The following is a 19,843-nucleotide window of genomic DNA, read 5'->3' as shown; positions in this document are numbered from 1 at the left end:
AAAAAAACTTGAATCGTTCCGCTCCAATCAAACCGAAGATCCAGTTAGTCATTCATTACCAGAAATTGGTGAAATAATAAAATTTCTTAACCAAGAATGTTTGCAGACAGAAGATGCTAACATACATAACATGTCATCGGCCCACAGAAGCGTTCAATCACTTTCACCTCACAAAACCATACCAAAAAAGGTGCATTTCCGGTCTGATGTAGGCCTAGCCATGTTAGCTACTTCGAGATCTAATGCTCTTCCCTCTTATAGCTCTCAGACTAAAAATAGTCCTACCTATAACAAATGTTTTGTTTGTAACAAAAATGATCACAAAATTTACACTTGTGACGTATTCAAAAATAAATCTCGAGACCAACACGTCATTGTTAAAAAACAAAATCGTTGTTTTTCCTGCTTGGGTGAACATAGCTCCAAAGAATGCCGCTCTCAGTTCACTTGTCGCACATGTAAACAGCAACACCACTCTCTCTTACACCTTGGTGATAATAATCAAACCTCTCAGATGTCTTTTCGATCTCAAGGTCAAAGCACCTCCCCGACCACTTCAGGTCCATCTCACACTCATACCGGTGATGTTAATTCACAACACTCTATCTCCGCTACTGTCGCGGATGTAAGCAATTATTCTGCCCAAAATAACTTATGTACGACTTTGGGTAATTACACTGTATTACTCGGCACCGCCTTGGTCAAGTTGACTTCCCCTCAGGGTATCTCTCATGTGTTTCGTGCTCTACTAGATACTGGCAGTATGTGTGATCTGCTCTCAGAGCGCGCTGCCAATCTCTTGAATATAAATTGCCAGTCTTCTCAACTTAAAATATCTGGTCTTTCTCAAATGGCTTCCTGTACTAAAGGGTCAACTTACTTGAATCTTGAAACTCTCTCAGGCCAAGTAATAGCCAATAATCACCAATTCCATATTCTTGATAAGATTTCCGTCGACTTACCTCACACTCCTATATCACCGGAAGTGTTAACAAAAATCAAGCCCTATTTACCCTGTCTAGCTGATCCTAGTTTTCATTTGCCTGGTGGCATTGACGTTCTCATTGGTTATCTGCTACCCCTCCTCTGGACTCATGAAAGTTACTCCCTCGGCACGCACATGCCTCATGTGATAGGTACTCATCTTGGCTTTATTTTGATGGGTAAAGCTCCCTGTGCAACTAACTCTGAACCCGTGTCAGGTTTTGCGATCTCTCTTCTCTCTGTTAGTGATAATTCACTACACGCTTCCCTGCAACGTTTCTGGCAACAGGAGGAACCCCTCACTTTCAGGTTAAGTCACAGGAAGAGCTTCTTTGTGATGAATACTACAAAAAATCACACTCTCGTGATCAATCAGGTTGTTATGTTGTGCGACTTCCGTTCAAGACGGACCCCTCCATCCTAGGCCAATCTAGGCCCATTGCTGAAAAGCGCTTGTTTTCTCTTGAGCAGAAATTTAAAGCTCAACCCCATTTTTCTTACTTGTACAAAACGTTCATGTCTGAATATCAAACTCTCGGCCATATGACAAAACTAGACTTTGTTAAAGACATACACCCACACTACTTTCTACCTCATCATGGGGTACTGAAGGACTCTAGCACGACCAATTTAAGGACAGTGTTTGACGCCAGTAGCAAAATCAGTTCCGGTCACTCCTTAAACGATATTTTTTTGACAGGACGTAAATTACAAACTGACATTTGTGACGTAATTTTGAACTTACGCTCTCATAAAATTGTGTTTTCATGTGACATTCGGCAAATGTACCACCAAATACAAGTGCACCCTGACGATCAACAGTTTCAACTGATTCTATGGCGCGACGACCCTTTAAAGGAAATCTCCACGTTTCAACTTACTACCGTCACCTATGGCATGAACAGCTCCCCCTACCTTGCTATCAAAACTTTAATGCAGTTAGCAGAAGACGAAGGTGATGCCTTCCCTCAAGCTTCTCACTCTCTACGTCATCACACCTACGTGGACGACATTATCACGGGTGCTGACTCCGTTTAGGCTGCTCTTGAACTACAGGATCAACTCATCCAACTTCTACATCATGGTGGCTTTGGACTTCGCAAGTGGGCCTCCAACTCTTCTGCTCTTCTAGAAAAATTTCCTTCGGAACATCTAGAGACTCCAAGTTTCCTGCAAGAGGCTCAACTTCACTAGAAACACTAAAGACCACCTCGGTCAAATTAAGATCCCCACTCCTCTGATATCGAGCTTCACGGTTTCTGTGATGCATCGGAATGTGGTTATGCCGCGGTAGTGTATTTCCGGTGTGAATTTAGTAACAAAACAGTCATTGTGAAACAAATATTGTCTAAGACTCGTGTTGCCCCGTTAAAAAAGGTAACTTTACCCCGCTTGGAATTGTGTGCAGCTCAGCTATTATCAAAACTAGTGCACTATTGTGAAAAACAATTTAACTGTCTTACTATGAATACCACTGTATTGTGGAGTGACTCATCTGTAGTTCTTACGTGGCTACAAACCCCTCCCTACAGACTAAAGACCTTTGTGGCCAATCGTGTAGCCCAAGTACAAGAAATCATTCCCAGCTATCAGTGGCGGCACATAAAAGGGACGGAAAACCCCGCTGATTGTGCATCACGAGGAATCCTAGCCTCATCTCTCATTGACCATCCCTTAGGGTGGACTGGCCCACCGTGGTTACAGCTCCCTGCGGCCAACTGGCCCCCTCATGTTTTTTGCCGTCTGAACTCACTCCCACGGACAAAATTAAAGAAACTTCTCTTAGTGTACTTAGTGCAACAGTCGCCCCTTCAGAATGGGACTTATTGTCTAAATATTCATTATGGTTGAAACTAACCCGTGTGCTAGCTTATGTGCTACGATTCATAAACTCTTCCAGGTCTTAAAACAAACTCTCTGGACCCTTAAAACTCAGTGAATTAAATCTAGCGGAAGTGACAATTTTTAAACTAGTGCAAAAACTCCATTTCAGTGCGGATATTAAATTATTGAACAAAGGCTCAATCTGTTCTGTACAATTACAGAAACTCACCCCCTTTCTCGACCCTTATGGTCTCATACGCGTCGGTGGTCGATTGTCACATTGTTCGCTTGCTCATGACATACGTCACCCTATTGTTCTACCCAAGTCTCATACTGTAGTGATTTTGCTTATAGACTTTTACCACCAGGTACACTTACACTCAGGTCCGCAACTAACCCAATCACTACTCGCCCAAAAAGTGTGGATTCTATCGGCCAGGAGTGTTATCCGCTCGCGCATATTTAAGTGTCTTGTTTGCTTTAAAAATAAACCAAGAAACAAAATTCCTCTAATGGGCGATTTGCCTACTCATCGGGTCAATCCTACTCGTCCATTCTCATCTACAGGCGTAGATTACGCCGAACCATTTAGTGTTCGTGTTTGCAGTCTCAAAGCTCTTAGACAGATCAAGGTCTATTTGTGTATTTTTATCTGCATGGCTACCAAAGCTATTCATATAGAGGTAGTCACCGATCTTACCACCTCAGGCTTCATTGCCGCTCTAACACGTTTCGTGTCCAGAAGTGGACTATGCTCCGATCTGTATTCTGACTGCGGAACCAACTTTGTTGGTGCAAACTCGGAATTACGCAAGGTAATCCGTGAAACCACCCTTACACCCGATTCGACCCCCAAAGGAATTAACTTCCATTTCAACTCCCCCTCTGCACCTCTCATCAAGGTGGCTTATGGGAAATTGCCGTTAAAAGTGTAAAATACCATCTGAAACGGGTAATTGGCGAAACCATTTGAACATTGACCCAATTTCAAACTTTGTCCATTCAAGTAGAGGCAATGCTGAACTCGCGCCCTCTTACAGCTCTTAGTTCGGACCCTTCCGAAATTTCTGTCCTGACCCCTGGATATTTCCTCATTGGAGCTCCATTAGTTGCCCTGCCGGAACCTCACCTATCTGAAGTGCCGTTCAATCGTCTTCGTCAGTGGCAGCTTGTCCAGGCTTTTCACCAGCGCATCTGGAGGCGTTGGCAGCTTGACAGCTTGAGTATATCCATTCCCTCCAGCAGCGATACAAGTGGACCACCCCTCATGAGAATTTGAAGACTGGAGACTTGGTGTTCATCCACTCCAATTCACCTCCACTCACCTGGCCTCTTGGACGCATCGTCTCCACTCACCCTGGCGCTGATGGAACAGTTCGAGTCGTCACAGTGAAGACAGCTTCTGGGACTTTCACCCGGCCCGCTCTCAAGGTGTTCCCTCTGCCTGTGATGCCATAGGACTACTAACTTCATTTTTACATGAAAATTTTAGTTTTAGGAAAAATTGTGTTTGCTTTATTTTATTCTCTCATAATTTAATATGTGTTTTCTCCTTTGTTGAAGCCAGTAGCTTCAAGGTGGCCGGTATGTTCAGTATTTTGTTTAAGTATTCGATGTAATATTATTTGTCAGGCAACTCAGCACTGCTTTATTTCAATTGTCTATTATTGTTATCCCTTCCACAGAGATAGAGAGAGGTCCCGTTATTCATCTGTGATTCATTCCACAATTGCGGTTTTCCTGTTTGGCTGGAAACCCTGATAATAGTTCCATAAATTAACAATAAATTTAGGAATAAAAATTGTTAATACGAGAGCTCGGCCCGTGGTCGAAAACTCGACCAAAAGGATATATTGTGCAAACTTCTCTACTTTCACCCCACACTGTAAATAAAACATGTGATTGGAAGTTCTTTAATTTGTTTTGATTTTCTGTTTATATTAATTGTTGTTATTTCGTCACCAACATAGCATCCCATAAGTTCCATGTTATTTTTTAACATTTTAAATTATTTTTTTTCTTATTTTTTTGCCTATTTTAATTTATAAAGAGATTCTGTACATCTACAGGAAAACATCTTTCATTTGGTACCAACAGGGTGTAATTTTGTCCAGTAGTATGGTCAGGCTAGCTGTCATAAGTTTTGCAAAAGTTTTTAGTATATAAGATTATATAAAGGAATAGTAAACTTTTCAGACACATGGGGAAAAATTGAATTACCTTTCATTTAACACAACCTGCATGTAAATCGGTCCATTATAACTCCAGATCTTACTCTTAATAGACTAAAAATTGTAACCCATTTTTAATTGTCAATAGATATTATAATTTCCGTTTGTATAACATTTACTCCAGTAATAGCTGAAGTCGAAGCAAAATGGGCAAATATACAGACAATAACCTTTCATTTGGTACAAACCGTGTGTAAATCAGTCCAGTAGTATGGTCAGGGTGTCTGTTGTAAGCTTAAAACAATCTCCATAATAAACGTTTTCTTTTTATATTGGTTCCTAGAGGTCGCCCCGTGATCAAAAACTCTACCAAAAATAGGTAAATATCTTTCATTTGGTACCAACAGTGTGTAATTCGGTTCAGTAGAATGGTCAGGCTAGCTGTCATAAGTTTTGCAAAAGTTTTTTAGTATATAAGATGGAGCAGGGTATTTTCTTTTTGAATATAATGTAATAAAGACATGTTTAATGTAGTATTTTAAAGTAAGTCATATTTTGTGTGTTATAATAACTGCAACAACTGTAATTCCAATTTTAAAGGGCAGACAGGACTGATTTGAGACAGGTATAGGGAACATTATGAAGGTAACAAGTAAACCAATATCATTGCACTACTTAAATGTTGCATCATTTCAGGCTACAAATACAAATCTGTTACAAAAGTTTTAGAAATCCTTCACGGATGTAACAGATCAAATAGGCTATACAGGTATAGAAATTTACAACACCAGTTAAAATACAACTCCATATCATCATCATGATTGTACATATTTGATCTATAACCATCTGGAGAAAAGCACTGACAATACACTATCGAGATCAACCAGTGTCAGCTGGTGTATTTACATGTTTATGAGAAAGTTATGTTACAGACCAAATAGAAGGAAGCTGGCAGGATAAAAAATTTAAGGAGTGGCCCAATATAATTTGAAATAAACAATTATCACTGGTGTAAGATTAGGTTGTAATAGCGGCATTATGTAGCCTTTGTGGTTTCATAAAAGTGTACAATTACCAACTACAACTATAACCAATTAGACATCCAGCCACCTTCTTGATTCTTGCCTAGGTTAGTTTTTAATGAAAACTTATTAAATCTGTTGTTACCTTCACTAATTATGCCAACAGATCATGTGAGATTACCTTTATAAACCTTTTTGCCTTTGTAAGTAATCCTAATGTTGTGTGTCTTGACGCTTCATGCCCAAGCGGAACCATTTCTTTCAGCTTTTCCAAACAGTTTCGAAGATGTGCACGTCTGAAAAAGTAGATATATATTTTATATCTAAGCAAAATAAAAATTAAAATGTATATGAGTTTTCACGTGAAGAAGAATGAACCAAAGAATGAACTTCTAGCAATTCATAGATTCTGGATTTAGGTAAAATATACTAAATAACCCAGCAAGCCTGCAGACTAAGTAAACCCTTATTTTAATGTTTACAAGCTATATTATTGAGTGGTTTTGCATGTTAAACAGTATATATGCAGTATATATTCATGCGACAGCAGACATTTTATAGAGTGACTTTAAGTAGCTCCGTATATAAACTAAGTTTTTAAAGGTTTTAAGTTTTTTCAATGCTAAAATTTATTTCAAAGTGCTTTTAGCGAATTCCCCATATAGGGAATAAGCTATTACTGTAGGTCTCATGGTAAGACCTAGACCCAGGACCGATTTACTTTTTCGTTTTGAGGTGAATTGAGAGGCCAAAAACACCATCCGTTCAAATTTATATATATATATATATATGTGTCCGTTAGCACGATAACTCAAGCAAAAATGATCTGATTTTGATGAAATTTGGTACAAACGTGTAAACCTACGTTAATTCGAACGAGTTTGCGAACCAGCATAATGGGACCATCGGAACAGGGGTTAAGGAGGGTTTTATGGGGTAAAAATGGAGTTTTCCTATTTTTTATCGTAAAAACAAAAGATTTTGCAATTTCTTTCTAAACCATTTTGTAGAGCTTAAAAAAAGAAATAATTTAGTATGTTGAAGCACTGTTGTACCCCTAACGGTCACAGAGAAAATTCAAAAAAGTGTAATTACAAATTCCCATGTTATTCTTATGGAGAAAATGAAATTTGTTTATGGATATATGTTGTTACATTTTTTCAAATTTATTTATTTCATCCTATACTCATTTATTTCATCCATAGGTCAATACCTATGGTCAAAAAACACGTTTTACCTTCCCCGTAGCAGCAAACCTAAGCACTCGTTATATCTAATGTAATTTAAATTGGGAATAAATATGTCTTATTTATGGAAATATTTTAGTAAAAATGTAATCAGACAATGTTGTTCAAAGGTTCATTGCGGACATTTTCCATCACGATAAATGAGGCTGAGTTTGTAACCTTTGAACAACATTAACTCACCAACATCACCAACAATGAATTTTTAAATCAGACAAGTTTAAATTCGCTTAGTCTGCAGGTTTGCTGCGGCGGGGGTCACATGTGTATCACTGCAGTGCATCAACAGCAATAAATAAATACCTGCAAGCCTGTTTATTTGGGGTAGCGGAATTTTATCCCCCTGGAATTTTACCCCCTGAGCAAAACTGACGTCACAAACCAGGGGTAAAATTCCGGCCACGAACTTTTGAGTTGCACAACATCAGTTCAATAAATTAAAGGTGGAATTAAACAAATATTTTCACGGTTCTGAATTTAATCAAAACATATCGAATTATAATACCTAGAGTGTACGGGTCAGAATTTTGCCCCCGGACTTTTACCCGGAATTTTAGCCCCCGGATTTTTACCTCTGGATTTATACCCCCTGGCCATATATAGACTGTGATTCATTTAATTTATTTCTTTGTTCATGTTCATGCTAGCTTTGTCAAATCTTAGGGGTATTCCACTAATGAGAATGTTAGTAGTCTTGGCGGTTTGAACAGTTTGTCGATTTCAAATTGTGTTATATCAGGTTTAATTGACTTTACTGTTTGGTTCATAGGGTTACTATGGAAATAATTTAATTCTGACTTTAGTTCAGCACTGGTTTGTTCAAACTTATTACTCAAGTTGGTCATAAGGTTAACTAACGTGTTCATATCAATTGAGGTTGTCTGTACTGGAGGATTTGTGACGTTTAATTCATCAGTTGAAGTGTCGGAATGTGTACGGAGCTCTAGATTCACATTATTTACGGGATGAGACCATAGAACTACAACAAGTGGAATGCCGACTCAAGCTGCACTAGGCGCTTAGAAACGAGCCGGCCCTACAATTACTGGAAATTGTTCTTTACAAGGTAATAAAAAAGATCTTTCTGAAAATATATAGTTTTATTTAGTTGAATTCTAAAATGTCGAGAAATTTACGTCGGAATGTAAAATTTTGAAGATTTTTTTACAAAAACATAATATTTATGACTTTTTTTAAAAACAAATAAAATTTTTACAATCAACCTCATAGATTCACAGGGAATTGTAGGGAATTTATTGTAGTTTCAGAATATGTACTAATATTGTATACAATTTAATTGACAATCACAAAAAACAGCTGTTTTTGTAGTCAGGTGACCAAAACTTTCCACCGCCAAAATCTATTTTGAACTCTCTAGTTTTTCAAACTACCGTTTATCGCTACATAATACTCACTCAATAATGTTTTATGCATGAAAATGAATCCTCAGAATCTCATCTTTCTAATGGTATAAGATTTATTGCGTTTTAAAACTGTTTTCATATTTTAATAATAGAAAACCCCGACCCATGTCATCTTGGTCTATAATCGACCAGCGCCACTGAAAACTCACGTTTTAGTGGTCGAAAATCGACCAGCGCCAGATAGAGGGCTAAAGTAACAGTGTTACTGCAATGGGTTAGAGTTTCTGTTAATTAGCATAATCTCTTATTTTGAATTTTGAGGAAACAATCTAATTTATTCGAATTATAGACATATTATTTAATTTGTTGAAGACACAAAGCTTGTATGACGTTTCAAAAAAGTTACCAATATACTACTATGCATATTTTTAGAAAATGCAAATCACATTGATCATTTGAGAAAATGTCATGAATGAGAAAAATTCTTTAGAGAAAATGTCCTCTCCAAGACTTAAGGGTGTAAATACGAGTAAAAAACTTACTCGGAAGTTTACAGAAACAAATTTTCAAACCTTTGAAAACACACTACACAATGTTAATTGGAACCCTTTTCAAACCTTAAATGTAGATACAAATTACAATAAATTTCTTACACACTTTTTAAATTCATTCAATGAGGCATTCCCCAAAACAGTAGATCGTCCAAAGAATAAACGTAACAAAAATAACTGGATAACAACAGGAATACAAATTTCAGGACAGTGTTAATGTACAAAATATCACCACAATAAGAGCCATGGAACGACTTCTATAGAAAGAAGACATTCGAGACGGACCTGTGAAAGTCAAGAGCTACAACAACAGTCATCAGAACAGCAGACCGTCTAGCCCTAACATACAGAACCCGCACCATGATCGATTACAATGATTGATATACTAACCAACAAGCTTACATGCCTAAGAAGATGAACCGCCAGAACTACAAATACAGCGATAACTATGCACAGAACAACCAACATCATAGGAATCAACAAAATTACCGAAACAACGGAAACAATGGTAATGAGTTCCAACAGTACCAACGGACACATCGAGACAACAAAACAAGCATGACCACTACCCAGACTGGAAATATGACCAAAACTACAAATATAATCAGAATTACCCTACCAAGGAACAAAATCAACTATGCGTGATATATAGACCAAATTCAAACTCGCCTAATACCCCGATTACTCCATCCATGGATCCACAACTAAACAGCCACCATTCAAGTTCTCGTATTCCACGATCTCCACAGAGGTCGGAAAACCACTCGGCGCTGTAGATTGCTGCCGAGAAAGAATTATGTCAACTGATTCTTCATTGAATACAGCGCCAAAATACAAAATCCTCGGTCAATCTATGAATCATATATTAAACCATATACAGACAAATAATATATTATGTGATAAAAACTTTCTCAATAAAACAAAAATTACATTCAAATTAACTGCCCAGAAATTAACATAAAATTAAATAACATCAACACAAATGCCTTAATTGATTCAGGTTTGTCAGTTACATACATGTATAGCCGAATAATGGTTTCATGAAAACAGAACAAAACTACAACCATTTGAAGAACTCCCTGTAAACAATATCGTTATAAAAACTGCTGTAGGAGAAAAAAGTAAGCATGTTTCTCGAGAACAATTGTGACGCATAGCGGCACGCTATATTTGTTATAGTGTCAGGCCACCGCGAGCAAGCGAACGGCTTCCCCCACCTACCTTTTCCAATTCTCTTCTCACTTCGCCCCAGGTCCTGCAAGGAAGACCTCTCTGAAAAACTGATCGTCTAGAAACCCTACCTAAATGGCTAAGTCCCTAGATTAATTATATATAATAGATAGTAGATTAATATGTCAGGCTAGTTAGCAACCAAGGGGGAGACCTACAAGGGTCGAAGTCAATATTATTATTTACGAGGGTAAAGGAACTGTTGAAGACAAAAACAAAGGCCACACACATGAAGTAGTGCTCAAGTTGAGGGAGAACTACCTGGAAAAGAGTCACACTGTCCAGTATATGTGGGACCTCACGAGCTGATAGGGTAGGAAACCCACAAGCTGTGATCCAACAAAAATTGAAAACAGGAGAGTCCGACTTCGGAAATAATGTAGGAATTAAACAATTACGGTTCGAGGCCATCAGCCTCGGACCATTTTCAACATGATTAGCGGAACACGTTTTCCCCAGAAGTTTCCTTAGTTTTTCAATAAATTCATAGATATTTCTGATTTAAGTATTTCAATCACCAGTCAATCATTTCATTCATAGTCATTTCCTAGGTCACAAGTTTTGAAGGATAGTTTTAATAAATTATTTCATTAGCATAAATCAAAGCTGGCTATCCAAGCTTCCGGTCTGGGTAAAAGATCTCCATCCTCTGGTCCCCAACACGTCCTTCATGTAATTAATTTGGTAGCAGAATCAGCACGCTTAAATTAGTCTCATAGTACCATAACGTTCATCATTAATATTACACCACCGTCACTCAGTTAGTTCGCCCGAAACGCTACATATGGTAGCAGCCTTAGGCCTAAGACCGGATCACTTTAGCCAGTTTTGTTTTCACATCAACAGTCAGGCTAGGTAAATTTTTTTTTGTGGAACCTTCTGGGGAGACAAATTTTCTAGTAAAATTTCTGTTTATTAGTAAAAGTGTTGTGTTTAAAGTTTATGTAAAGTAGGCCAAGGAAGAGGCAATTTTATGGTCAGTAAACATTTATTGGGTAAAGGTATCTGGTAACTCAAATAGCCTGAAACCCATTTTTTATTACAGTTAAGAAAATGGCAGACTGCTCGCCTTTACTACTTCCTTCACCACTTATTACGTCGCAGACCTGTTTCCCTCCCTTCCCATAGCATTTTAGGATTTTAGATAGGTACCTTAATCTAATTGTCATTAACAGTTCCCACACTCCGGCCAGCTCACCTTGACTACTTCCTTCACCACTTCCTACGTCGCCGGACTGTTTCCCTCCCTTCCCATAGCATTTAAGGATTGTAGATACCTTAATCTAATCCTCATTAACAGTTCCCACACTCCGGACAGCTCGCCTTTACTACTTCCTTTACCACTTCCTACGTCGTGGACCTGTTTCCCTCCCTTCCCACTGCATTTTAGGATTGCAGATACCTTAATCTAATCGTCATTAACAGTTCCCACACTCCGGACTGCTCGCCTTTACTACTTCCTTCACCACTTCCTACGTCGCGGACCTGTTTCCCTCCTTTCCCGTAGCATTTTAGGACTGCAGATACCTTAATCTAATCGTCATAAACAGTTCGCACACCCCAAGACTGCTCGCTTTTACTACTTCCTTTACCACTTCCTACGTCGCCGACCTGTTTCCCTCCCTTCCCATAACATTTTAAGATTGTGAATACCTTAATTTATTCGTCATTAACAGTTCCCACACTCCGGCCAGCTTACCTTGACTACTTCCTTCACCACTTCCTACATCGTAGACCTTTTTTCCTCCCTTCCTATAGCATTTTAGGATTTTGGATACCTAAATCTAATTGTCATTAACAGTTCCCTTAATCCGGCCAGCTCACCTTGACTACTGCCTTCACCACACTTCCTAAGTCGCGGGACTGTTACCCTCCCTTCCCATAGCATTTAAGGATTGTAGATACCTTAATCTTATCCTCATTAACAGTTCCCACTCTCCGGACAGCTCTTCTTTACTACTTCCTTCACCACTTCCGACGTCGTGGACCTGTTTTCCTCCCTTCCCATTGCATTTTAAGATTGCAGGTACCTTAATCTAATCGTCATATACAGTTCCCACACTCCAGACAACTCACCTTTACTACATCCTTCACCACTTCCTACGTCGCGGACCTGTTTCCCTCCTTACCCATAGAATTTTGGGATTGCAGATACCTTAATCTAATCGTCATAAACAGTTCGCACACTCCAGACTGCTCGCCTTTACTACTTCCCTCACCACTTCCTCCCTTCCCACGGCATTTTAGGATTGCAGATACCTTACTCTAATTGTTATAAACAGTTCCCACACTCCGGACAGCTCATTTTGACTACTTCCTTCACAACTTCCTACGCCACGGACCTGTTTCCATCCCTTCCCATAGCATATCAGGATTGCAGATACCTTAATATGATCGTCATAAACAGTTCCCACACTCCAGACTGCTCACCTTAACTACTTCCTTCACCACTTCCTCCCTTCCCACGGCATTTTAGGATTGCAGATACCTTAATCTAACCGTCATAAACAGTTCCCACACTCCGGACTGCTTGCCTTTACTACTTCCTTACCACTTCCTACTTCGCGGACCTGTTTCCCTCCATTCTCATAGCATTTTAGGATTGTAGATACCTTAATCTAATCCTCACAGTTCCCATACTCCGGACAGCTCGACTTCACTACTTCCTTCACCACTTCTTACGTCGTGGACCTGTTTTGCTCCCTTCCCATTGCATTTTAAGATTGCAGATACCTTAATCTAATCGTCATATACAGTTCCCACACTCCGAACTGCTCTCCTTTACTACTTCCTTCACCACTTCCTACTTCACGGATCTGTTTCCTTTCCTTCCATTGCAGATACCTTACTCTAATTGTTATAAACAGTTCCCACACTCCGGACAGCTCATTTTGACTACTTCCTTCACAACTTCCTACGTCACGGACCTGTTTTCCTCCCTTCCCATGGCATATCAGGATTGCAGATACCTTAATATAATCGTCATAAACAGTTCCCACACTCCAGACTGCTCACCTTAACTACTTCCTTTACCACTTCCTACGTCACGGACCTGTTTCCCACCCTTCCAATAGCATTTTAGGATTGCAGATACCTTAATGTAATCTTCATAAACAGTTACCACACTTCACACTGCAAGCCTTTACTTTACTCATAGATAAAAAAAGTCCAGCTACAATGTATTGAGTAATCCTCAGTATAATCTTTGCTCAATAGTAACAACTGATGTTTTTCTTTTGGTACTGTATTTGTAATTTTTACTAGTATACTGTGGATGGACAACTAACTTAGAAGTCTTTTGTTTACTTTTTCCTTGTTATTTAATTCAGCCAAGATGGTTACTTAGCAACATTAGTCTTATCTAATGTTAAAAAAATGTGACTTTCACTTCAGTTCCATTATTCTACGTAATTAGATTTTTGTTGTCAGTTCTAACTGCAGTAAACTCGTTTTTAGGCCAGAAATAAACTACCTACAACATTTGAGGAAAATTGTCGGAGCCGTTCTTGAGATCTTTGTGCAAACATACATACAAACATTGCTCGTATTAGAGTATAGGATATGATAATTTTGATAATAGAATGTACAATGAATACCAGGATAATGTACAGTGAGTATGATAACACAACGCACAACTTCAATTATCAACAAAATAAATCCCCAAAGGACAGAACATTGACATTTGAGGAGATTAGTACATCATTAGAACCAAACACATGTATTACTCAGGAAGAACAAACAATTCTAAGTCAATTATTAAATAAATATACAAACACATTTTTTCTGAACAACTAGGCATATGCAATAAATATTCCACAACAATATCAAGATGCAGTACAAAAAGAAATTGATAGGGTGGAATCCTTAGGAGTAATTGAAAAGAGTAAAAGTACATTTATTTATTAACCCGATAATTCCAGTCATTAAGAAAACTGGAGAAATCAGATTATGTCTTGACGTCCGAAAATCAAATGAGATTATTATTCCGGATTTTGAATGCAACAGAAGTGTAAACGAGATTCTTGGGAAATGTAAAAATGCATAGTTTATATAAGTAGTATTGATCTTACCGCATCATATTGGCAAATACCACTTACTGAAAATTCCAAACAATGAAATAAACCTCTAACTATGGTGTTATTCTAATCTTATCTTAGTTTAAACAATAATAATTATGAGGACAGAGGTTTTAAAGTACAAGGTTTAATGGTACATAAATGGTTAAAATAAGGTTACAAAAATTGTTCAGGGGTGGGGATTCATGCTGGCTGAATCAAAAGATTTCGTTGATGCCTAATTTAAATTTTCAATAAGTACGATAAGTTATAAATTAAATACTCTTTTAGAAACAATAAATAGGAAGGATTTTGATTTTGATGAATGGAGGTAAGTTGGGTCTTAATGGATGCTTGAGGAGTCTATAGTCTGAGTTACTTGATAACTTAATAAAAATGGAATGTTCTCACCAATCTTCTGTAATAATAATTTTCTTCTTAGTAATGTAGGCCTAAATTCTTCTTTCTTCAGTTAAATTTGGAAATTTTGACAATACTTTCTTTTATAACTTCACAATTAATAGATTCTGTGTGTTCTTCTTGGATGCTTTAACTGCACTGTCAGTCTCATTATTGTAAATCATTTCCAGTTATGGGGTTCACATAAATAAAAACATGGTTGAAATTTACTTCTAATCTTGGACCCAGATGCACTGTATTTTAAATGAAGGAATTGTTTTGAATAATAATTTTGGATAAGCCAATGAATAAATTTTGATTATAAATTATATATATGTTGAAACAATATGGTTTAAATAATTAACAATGAATATGAATAAATATTGAAAATATAACAAGATTGAGTTTGGAATTTAAATAAGGACTATATTTATAAACATTGAATTTTGAGTCATTACAATATCCCCTCAGAAAATATGTAATTAAATTTTTAATGACATGTTTTCACTAAATGACGAAAAACAAATTTAATTTTATAACAGTTGTAAGAAAGGGGATTAACCCACGGTGCTCATCTATGCAGACACTCTGTTCACATCACCACACATCACTTCACTTCACATCACTTTATGACGACACTTTGTTATAAGAGTTTTGAACACAAATGTTTTATTTAAATTGTTATTTATTTATGAATTCTTTCATGAAGTCATTCATGTGTGAAAGTCCTTTCTTTCCTTAATAATCTAGAGAGTTGTAAACAAATTTTTTGAGTGAATAATTAAGGGTGATCAATCCTTAATTACTTCTCGTTGAGTAGAGTTTGTCCTTGTGATGTACACCAAACCAACTTGTATGTCACTGAATGTCACTAATTATCATTCATCTTACGCGCACTAGTAAATTCACTAAGTGTCCACGTCTACGTTGTTTGTTATAAATTTTGTTCAATTTTGTGAGAGGTACCGGGATCGATACCCAGCGCCTCCACCATGCGAGTCCCATGCCTCACTTTAAGATTTAAGTTTCCTAAAATGTTTCACTCGCTTAGCTTAGTCAAGAGGTGTTAGGTTAATGAGACATAAGACTGCTTAAGGGTGTTACTCAACGTGTAATGAACAAAATTTAAATTCAGAAAAACAACCAAATTTACAAAGTGTTACAACAGCAAAAGAAAACTTTGAAAAGGCAAAAACAAAAATAATAAGATAAATTAATTTACAACGTTAAATTTACAAGAAAAGAAAATCAATTGAAAATATAAAAGAATTTGTTACTGACAAATTACATGACTTGTTTGTTTTACAAAAATTTAGTTATGTATTTTATTCTTTTTACGTACTGTTTATTTTCCCAGAAGCACACGCACCGATACACGCACTCCGAAACTCCTGATCTTCTTGGTCCCGTGGCCCGTGGTGATCTCCTCGTTGTCCTCTCCAGGTCCTCCAGCTCCGAGACTCCGGACCCCTCCATCTTCTTCATTAGCCCTTCTCATTGGCTGATTACCGATAGGGTGTGTGGCTTATAGGTTAACAATGTTTCTTGGAAGTCAGCCCTACCGGTCATCGCCTAGCTCACATCAGCTGGGAAAGGAATTTGTAAATCGATGCTCATGCTACTGTTCAACTCTGTTCACACCAACTGGTCGACTAAGTTTAATGTGAACAGAGTGTCTGCATAGATGAGCACTGTGGGTACGGGGTTAATCCCCTTTCTTACACAGTAAATAACAAATTTTGAGTTGAAGCAAAATCTAACAAACTTAACATTAAGGTTTTAACTAGAACAAATTTCAGTTGGAATGAACATAACAATAAAATAATTCTAGAATAACAAAATAATATTACCATCCCCTCCTATCTTCTACAAACATTAAAAACATAACATTAATTTAAGTGTTTAAAGCAATTTTTTTTTTACATACATGAATGGAGTGATGAACAAATGTTGATATACGTAATGAACATGAGACATATACAAGATGAATGATGCTTATAGATAGTATGGAGTTTACATTAAATGAATAGTTGTTGATGATTGCTTGATGATAATCTCTTATAACTAAATACATTAAATTTGTGATTATGGCTATCGTTTATAACAATTGGAACAGAGATAACTGGAGAAATTGGCTTGTTCACTCATTGCTTGTGTGGGTATGATTTAAAATTCTTCCTTTTTACAGCAATGTTTACTGGGTTAACACGTTCGCTACCGAGCGACGCACATTTGCGTCGGTCCGGTCACTCTTACAGACTAAAAGGAATGATCATGACGTTGCTTACAGACCAAGTGATATAGGAATAACATTGCCGACAGACCAAAAGAGAAATATCGTTTAAATGGACTAATTGACTTCATAATAACCTTAAGTGAATTAGTAAGCAATAAATATTGTTTTTATTTTTCGTTATGAGCGAATTTTAAAACGCCGCATATATGCGTCGGTCAGTCTATTTAACGAAATCCAGTTAAAAATATTACATTTTCGTTTCAATAGACCAGGTGACGCACGTAAGCGTCGTTGTAAATTTGGTTGTTTCAAACTTTTACACAAACAACTAAAGAAACTCCACTAAACACTAGCCAAAACTGCAAAGGTTATAACGTTTACATCTGTTCTGTGATGTCGCGGAATACACAATGTAAACAACAATGTTGCCAACTGTTGTGTGACGTAACCAATCGTCATATCCACGGACCAAGCGACGCACATTTGCGGCAGATATCCCTCTAGACCGATACGATAAAATCCGGGTTTTAAAATAGACCGTTGCTAAGAAATACGCTGTTTAATAACATTAGAATACCGACGCAAATGTGCGTCGTTAGTCCATTTCAATGTGACCAGCTGACGCAAATATGCGTCGGTGGTCTATTGTGAGAAACGAGTCGACGCACAATTGCGTCGCTGGTCTATGCGAACGTAAATTCCATATAATTGTGGTAGCGAACGTGTTAAGCACACATTACAGTTTATCTTCTATCTTCGGTTATGGTGTGTAGATCGGTTCAATGTATTTCTTCATGGAGGATAGGGTCCATAAAATTTATCATTGTATAGGTCACTTATGTGGTATGTTGATGGTCCAAGTATTTCTCTAATGACAAAAGGGCCTTGGTACACTTCAAACAATTTGGCTGTCTCACCATAAATAGCTCTGGATAAGGGATGAGATTTTATGAGTACTTTGTCATCGATGTTTAGAGACTGTGGTTGTCTATTTTTGTTCAATCGGTTGGAACGTTTTCTTCGGGTTTCACTTAGTTTTCTTTCTGCCATCAATAATTTTTGTTCATAAGGCATGTCATTGTTGATTGGGTGTTTTAGGTATTCTTCCCAAAATCTAATGTCCTTAATACCATACTGCAACTCATTGGGAGTAAATCCAGTTTATTCATGGTGAATTTCATTTAAACATTGGTTTATATCTGGTATATATTTTACCCATTTTTGTTGTTGTTTAGAACAGTATGTCCTTAGACATCTTTTGATTTCTCTTATTGGTCTTTCAGCTAAATTGGAACAGGGGTAATAGACAGGGTTGTATATAGGTGTGATGTTCTCTTTCTCTAATCTTGAGGTCCAATCATGACTTTTGAATTGTGTGCCATTATCAGTTTGTATACAGCGAGGCTTTCCATGTTCTGGAATATGTAGATTGAATAGCTTGTTGAGTATGATTTTAGTAGTGGCTCTCTGCATTGGGTAAAGTTTAATGAATTTTGTGAATTTATCAATGATTATGAGTAGGTATTTTACATTTCCAACACTTGTAGGAAAAGGGCCGATGATATCGATAGCAAGTTGGTCATTCTTACTGCAACATGTGATCCCTTTGGCGATCACAGTCATGTGATTGTTGCTGATTTTACATCTTTGGCAAGTATCGCATGTTGATAAATACTTCCGAATGGTTCTGTTCATATTCTTGAAAACAAACCTAGTAGCTGAAGACATTTTTTGGCTCCGCAATGTAGATATCAGCGATATGTATGTATATATATATATATGTAGCATATCAGATGTGGTATCATGATTGTAGGTACTCTGATTAACCATTTATTGCCCAAGCGTTGATAAAGGATGTCATTATGAATTTTAAAATTTCTCTGCAGCTTTTGTGCTGTTGAAGTATCTGGATTATCATGAATTGTTTCAATGATTGTCTGTATTTGGAGATCTTCTAGCTGTAGCTGGGGTAGATTTTGAAGGTCTTCACGAAGTTGTGGATCCGTAGTTCTTTCTATGTAGTGGATAGTTAATTCATTTGTTATATTACATGAATCAGTTTGTTGGTTTCGTGGGATCCGGCTAAGAGTATCGGCCGTTATATTTTCCGTGCCCTTGCAGTGGATTATTGTGAAATTATATTCTTGGATAGCTAAAATCCATCTAGCAAGGCTTGTTGAGGAGTTTACAAGTTTTTAAGAAAGTAAGGGAGAACGAGATTCTTGGGAAATGTAAAAATGCATAGTTTATATAAGTAGTATTGATCTTACCGCATCATATTGGCAAATACCACTTACTGAAAATTCCAAACAATGAAATAAACCTCTAACTATGGTGTTATTCTAATCTTATCTTAGTTTAAACAATAATAATTATGAGGACAGAGATTTTAAAGTACAAGGTTTAATGGTACATAAATGGTTAAAATACGGTTACAAAAATTGTTCAGGGGTGGGGATTCATGCTGGCTGAATCAAAAGATTTCGTTGATGCCTAATTTAAATTTTCAATAAGTACGATAAGTTATAAATTAAATAATCTTTTAGAAACAATAAATAGGAAGGATTTTGATTTTGATGAATGGAGGTAAGTTGGGTCTTAATGGATGCTTGAGGAGTCTATAGTCTGAGTTACTTGATAACTTAATAAAAATGGAATGTTCTCACCAATCTTCTGTAATAATAATTTTCTTCTTAGTAATGTAGGCCTAAATTCTTCTTTCTTCAGATAAAATTTGGAAATTTTGACAATACTTTCTTTTAT

General features: G+C 37.1%; 1 protein-coding gene across 2 annotated transcripts in view; it reads right to left on the bottom strand.

Annotated features, from left to right (window-relative positions):
- The window catches only part of LOC128984358 (max dimerization protein 1-like), a 133,575-nt gene that overhangs the window by 60,304 nt on the left and 53,428 nt on the right, over positions 1–19,843 (bottom strand). For both annotated transcript variants that reach the window (XM_054403670.1, XM_054403676.1), the window contains one exon: positions 6,183–6,297. In XM_054403670.1, coding sequence (XP_054259645.1) covers positions 6,183–6,297 — 115 coding nt within the window. The remainder of the gene's footprint in view (positions 1–6,182; positions 6,298–19,843) is intronic.

Source organism: Macrosteles quadrilineatus, unplaced genomic scaffold, assembly GCF_028750875.1.
Source record: "Macrosteles quadrilineatus isolate MER2022 unplaced genomic scaffold, UCM_ALF_1.0 Scaffold_1__1_contigs__length_201487025, whole genome shotgun sequence".
NCBI classification, from domain to species: domain Eukaryota; kingdom Metazoa; phylum Arthropoda; class Insecta; order Hemiptera; family Cicadellidae; genus Macrosteles; species Macrosteles quadrilineatus.
The sequence above is the reverse complement of the archived record's forward strand: the minus strand, read 5'-3'. Positions and strand labels throughout refer to the sequence as shown.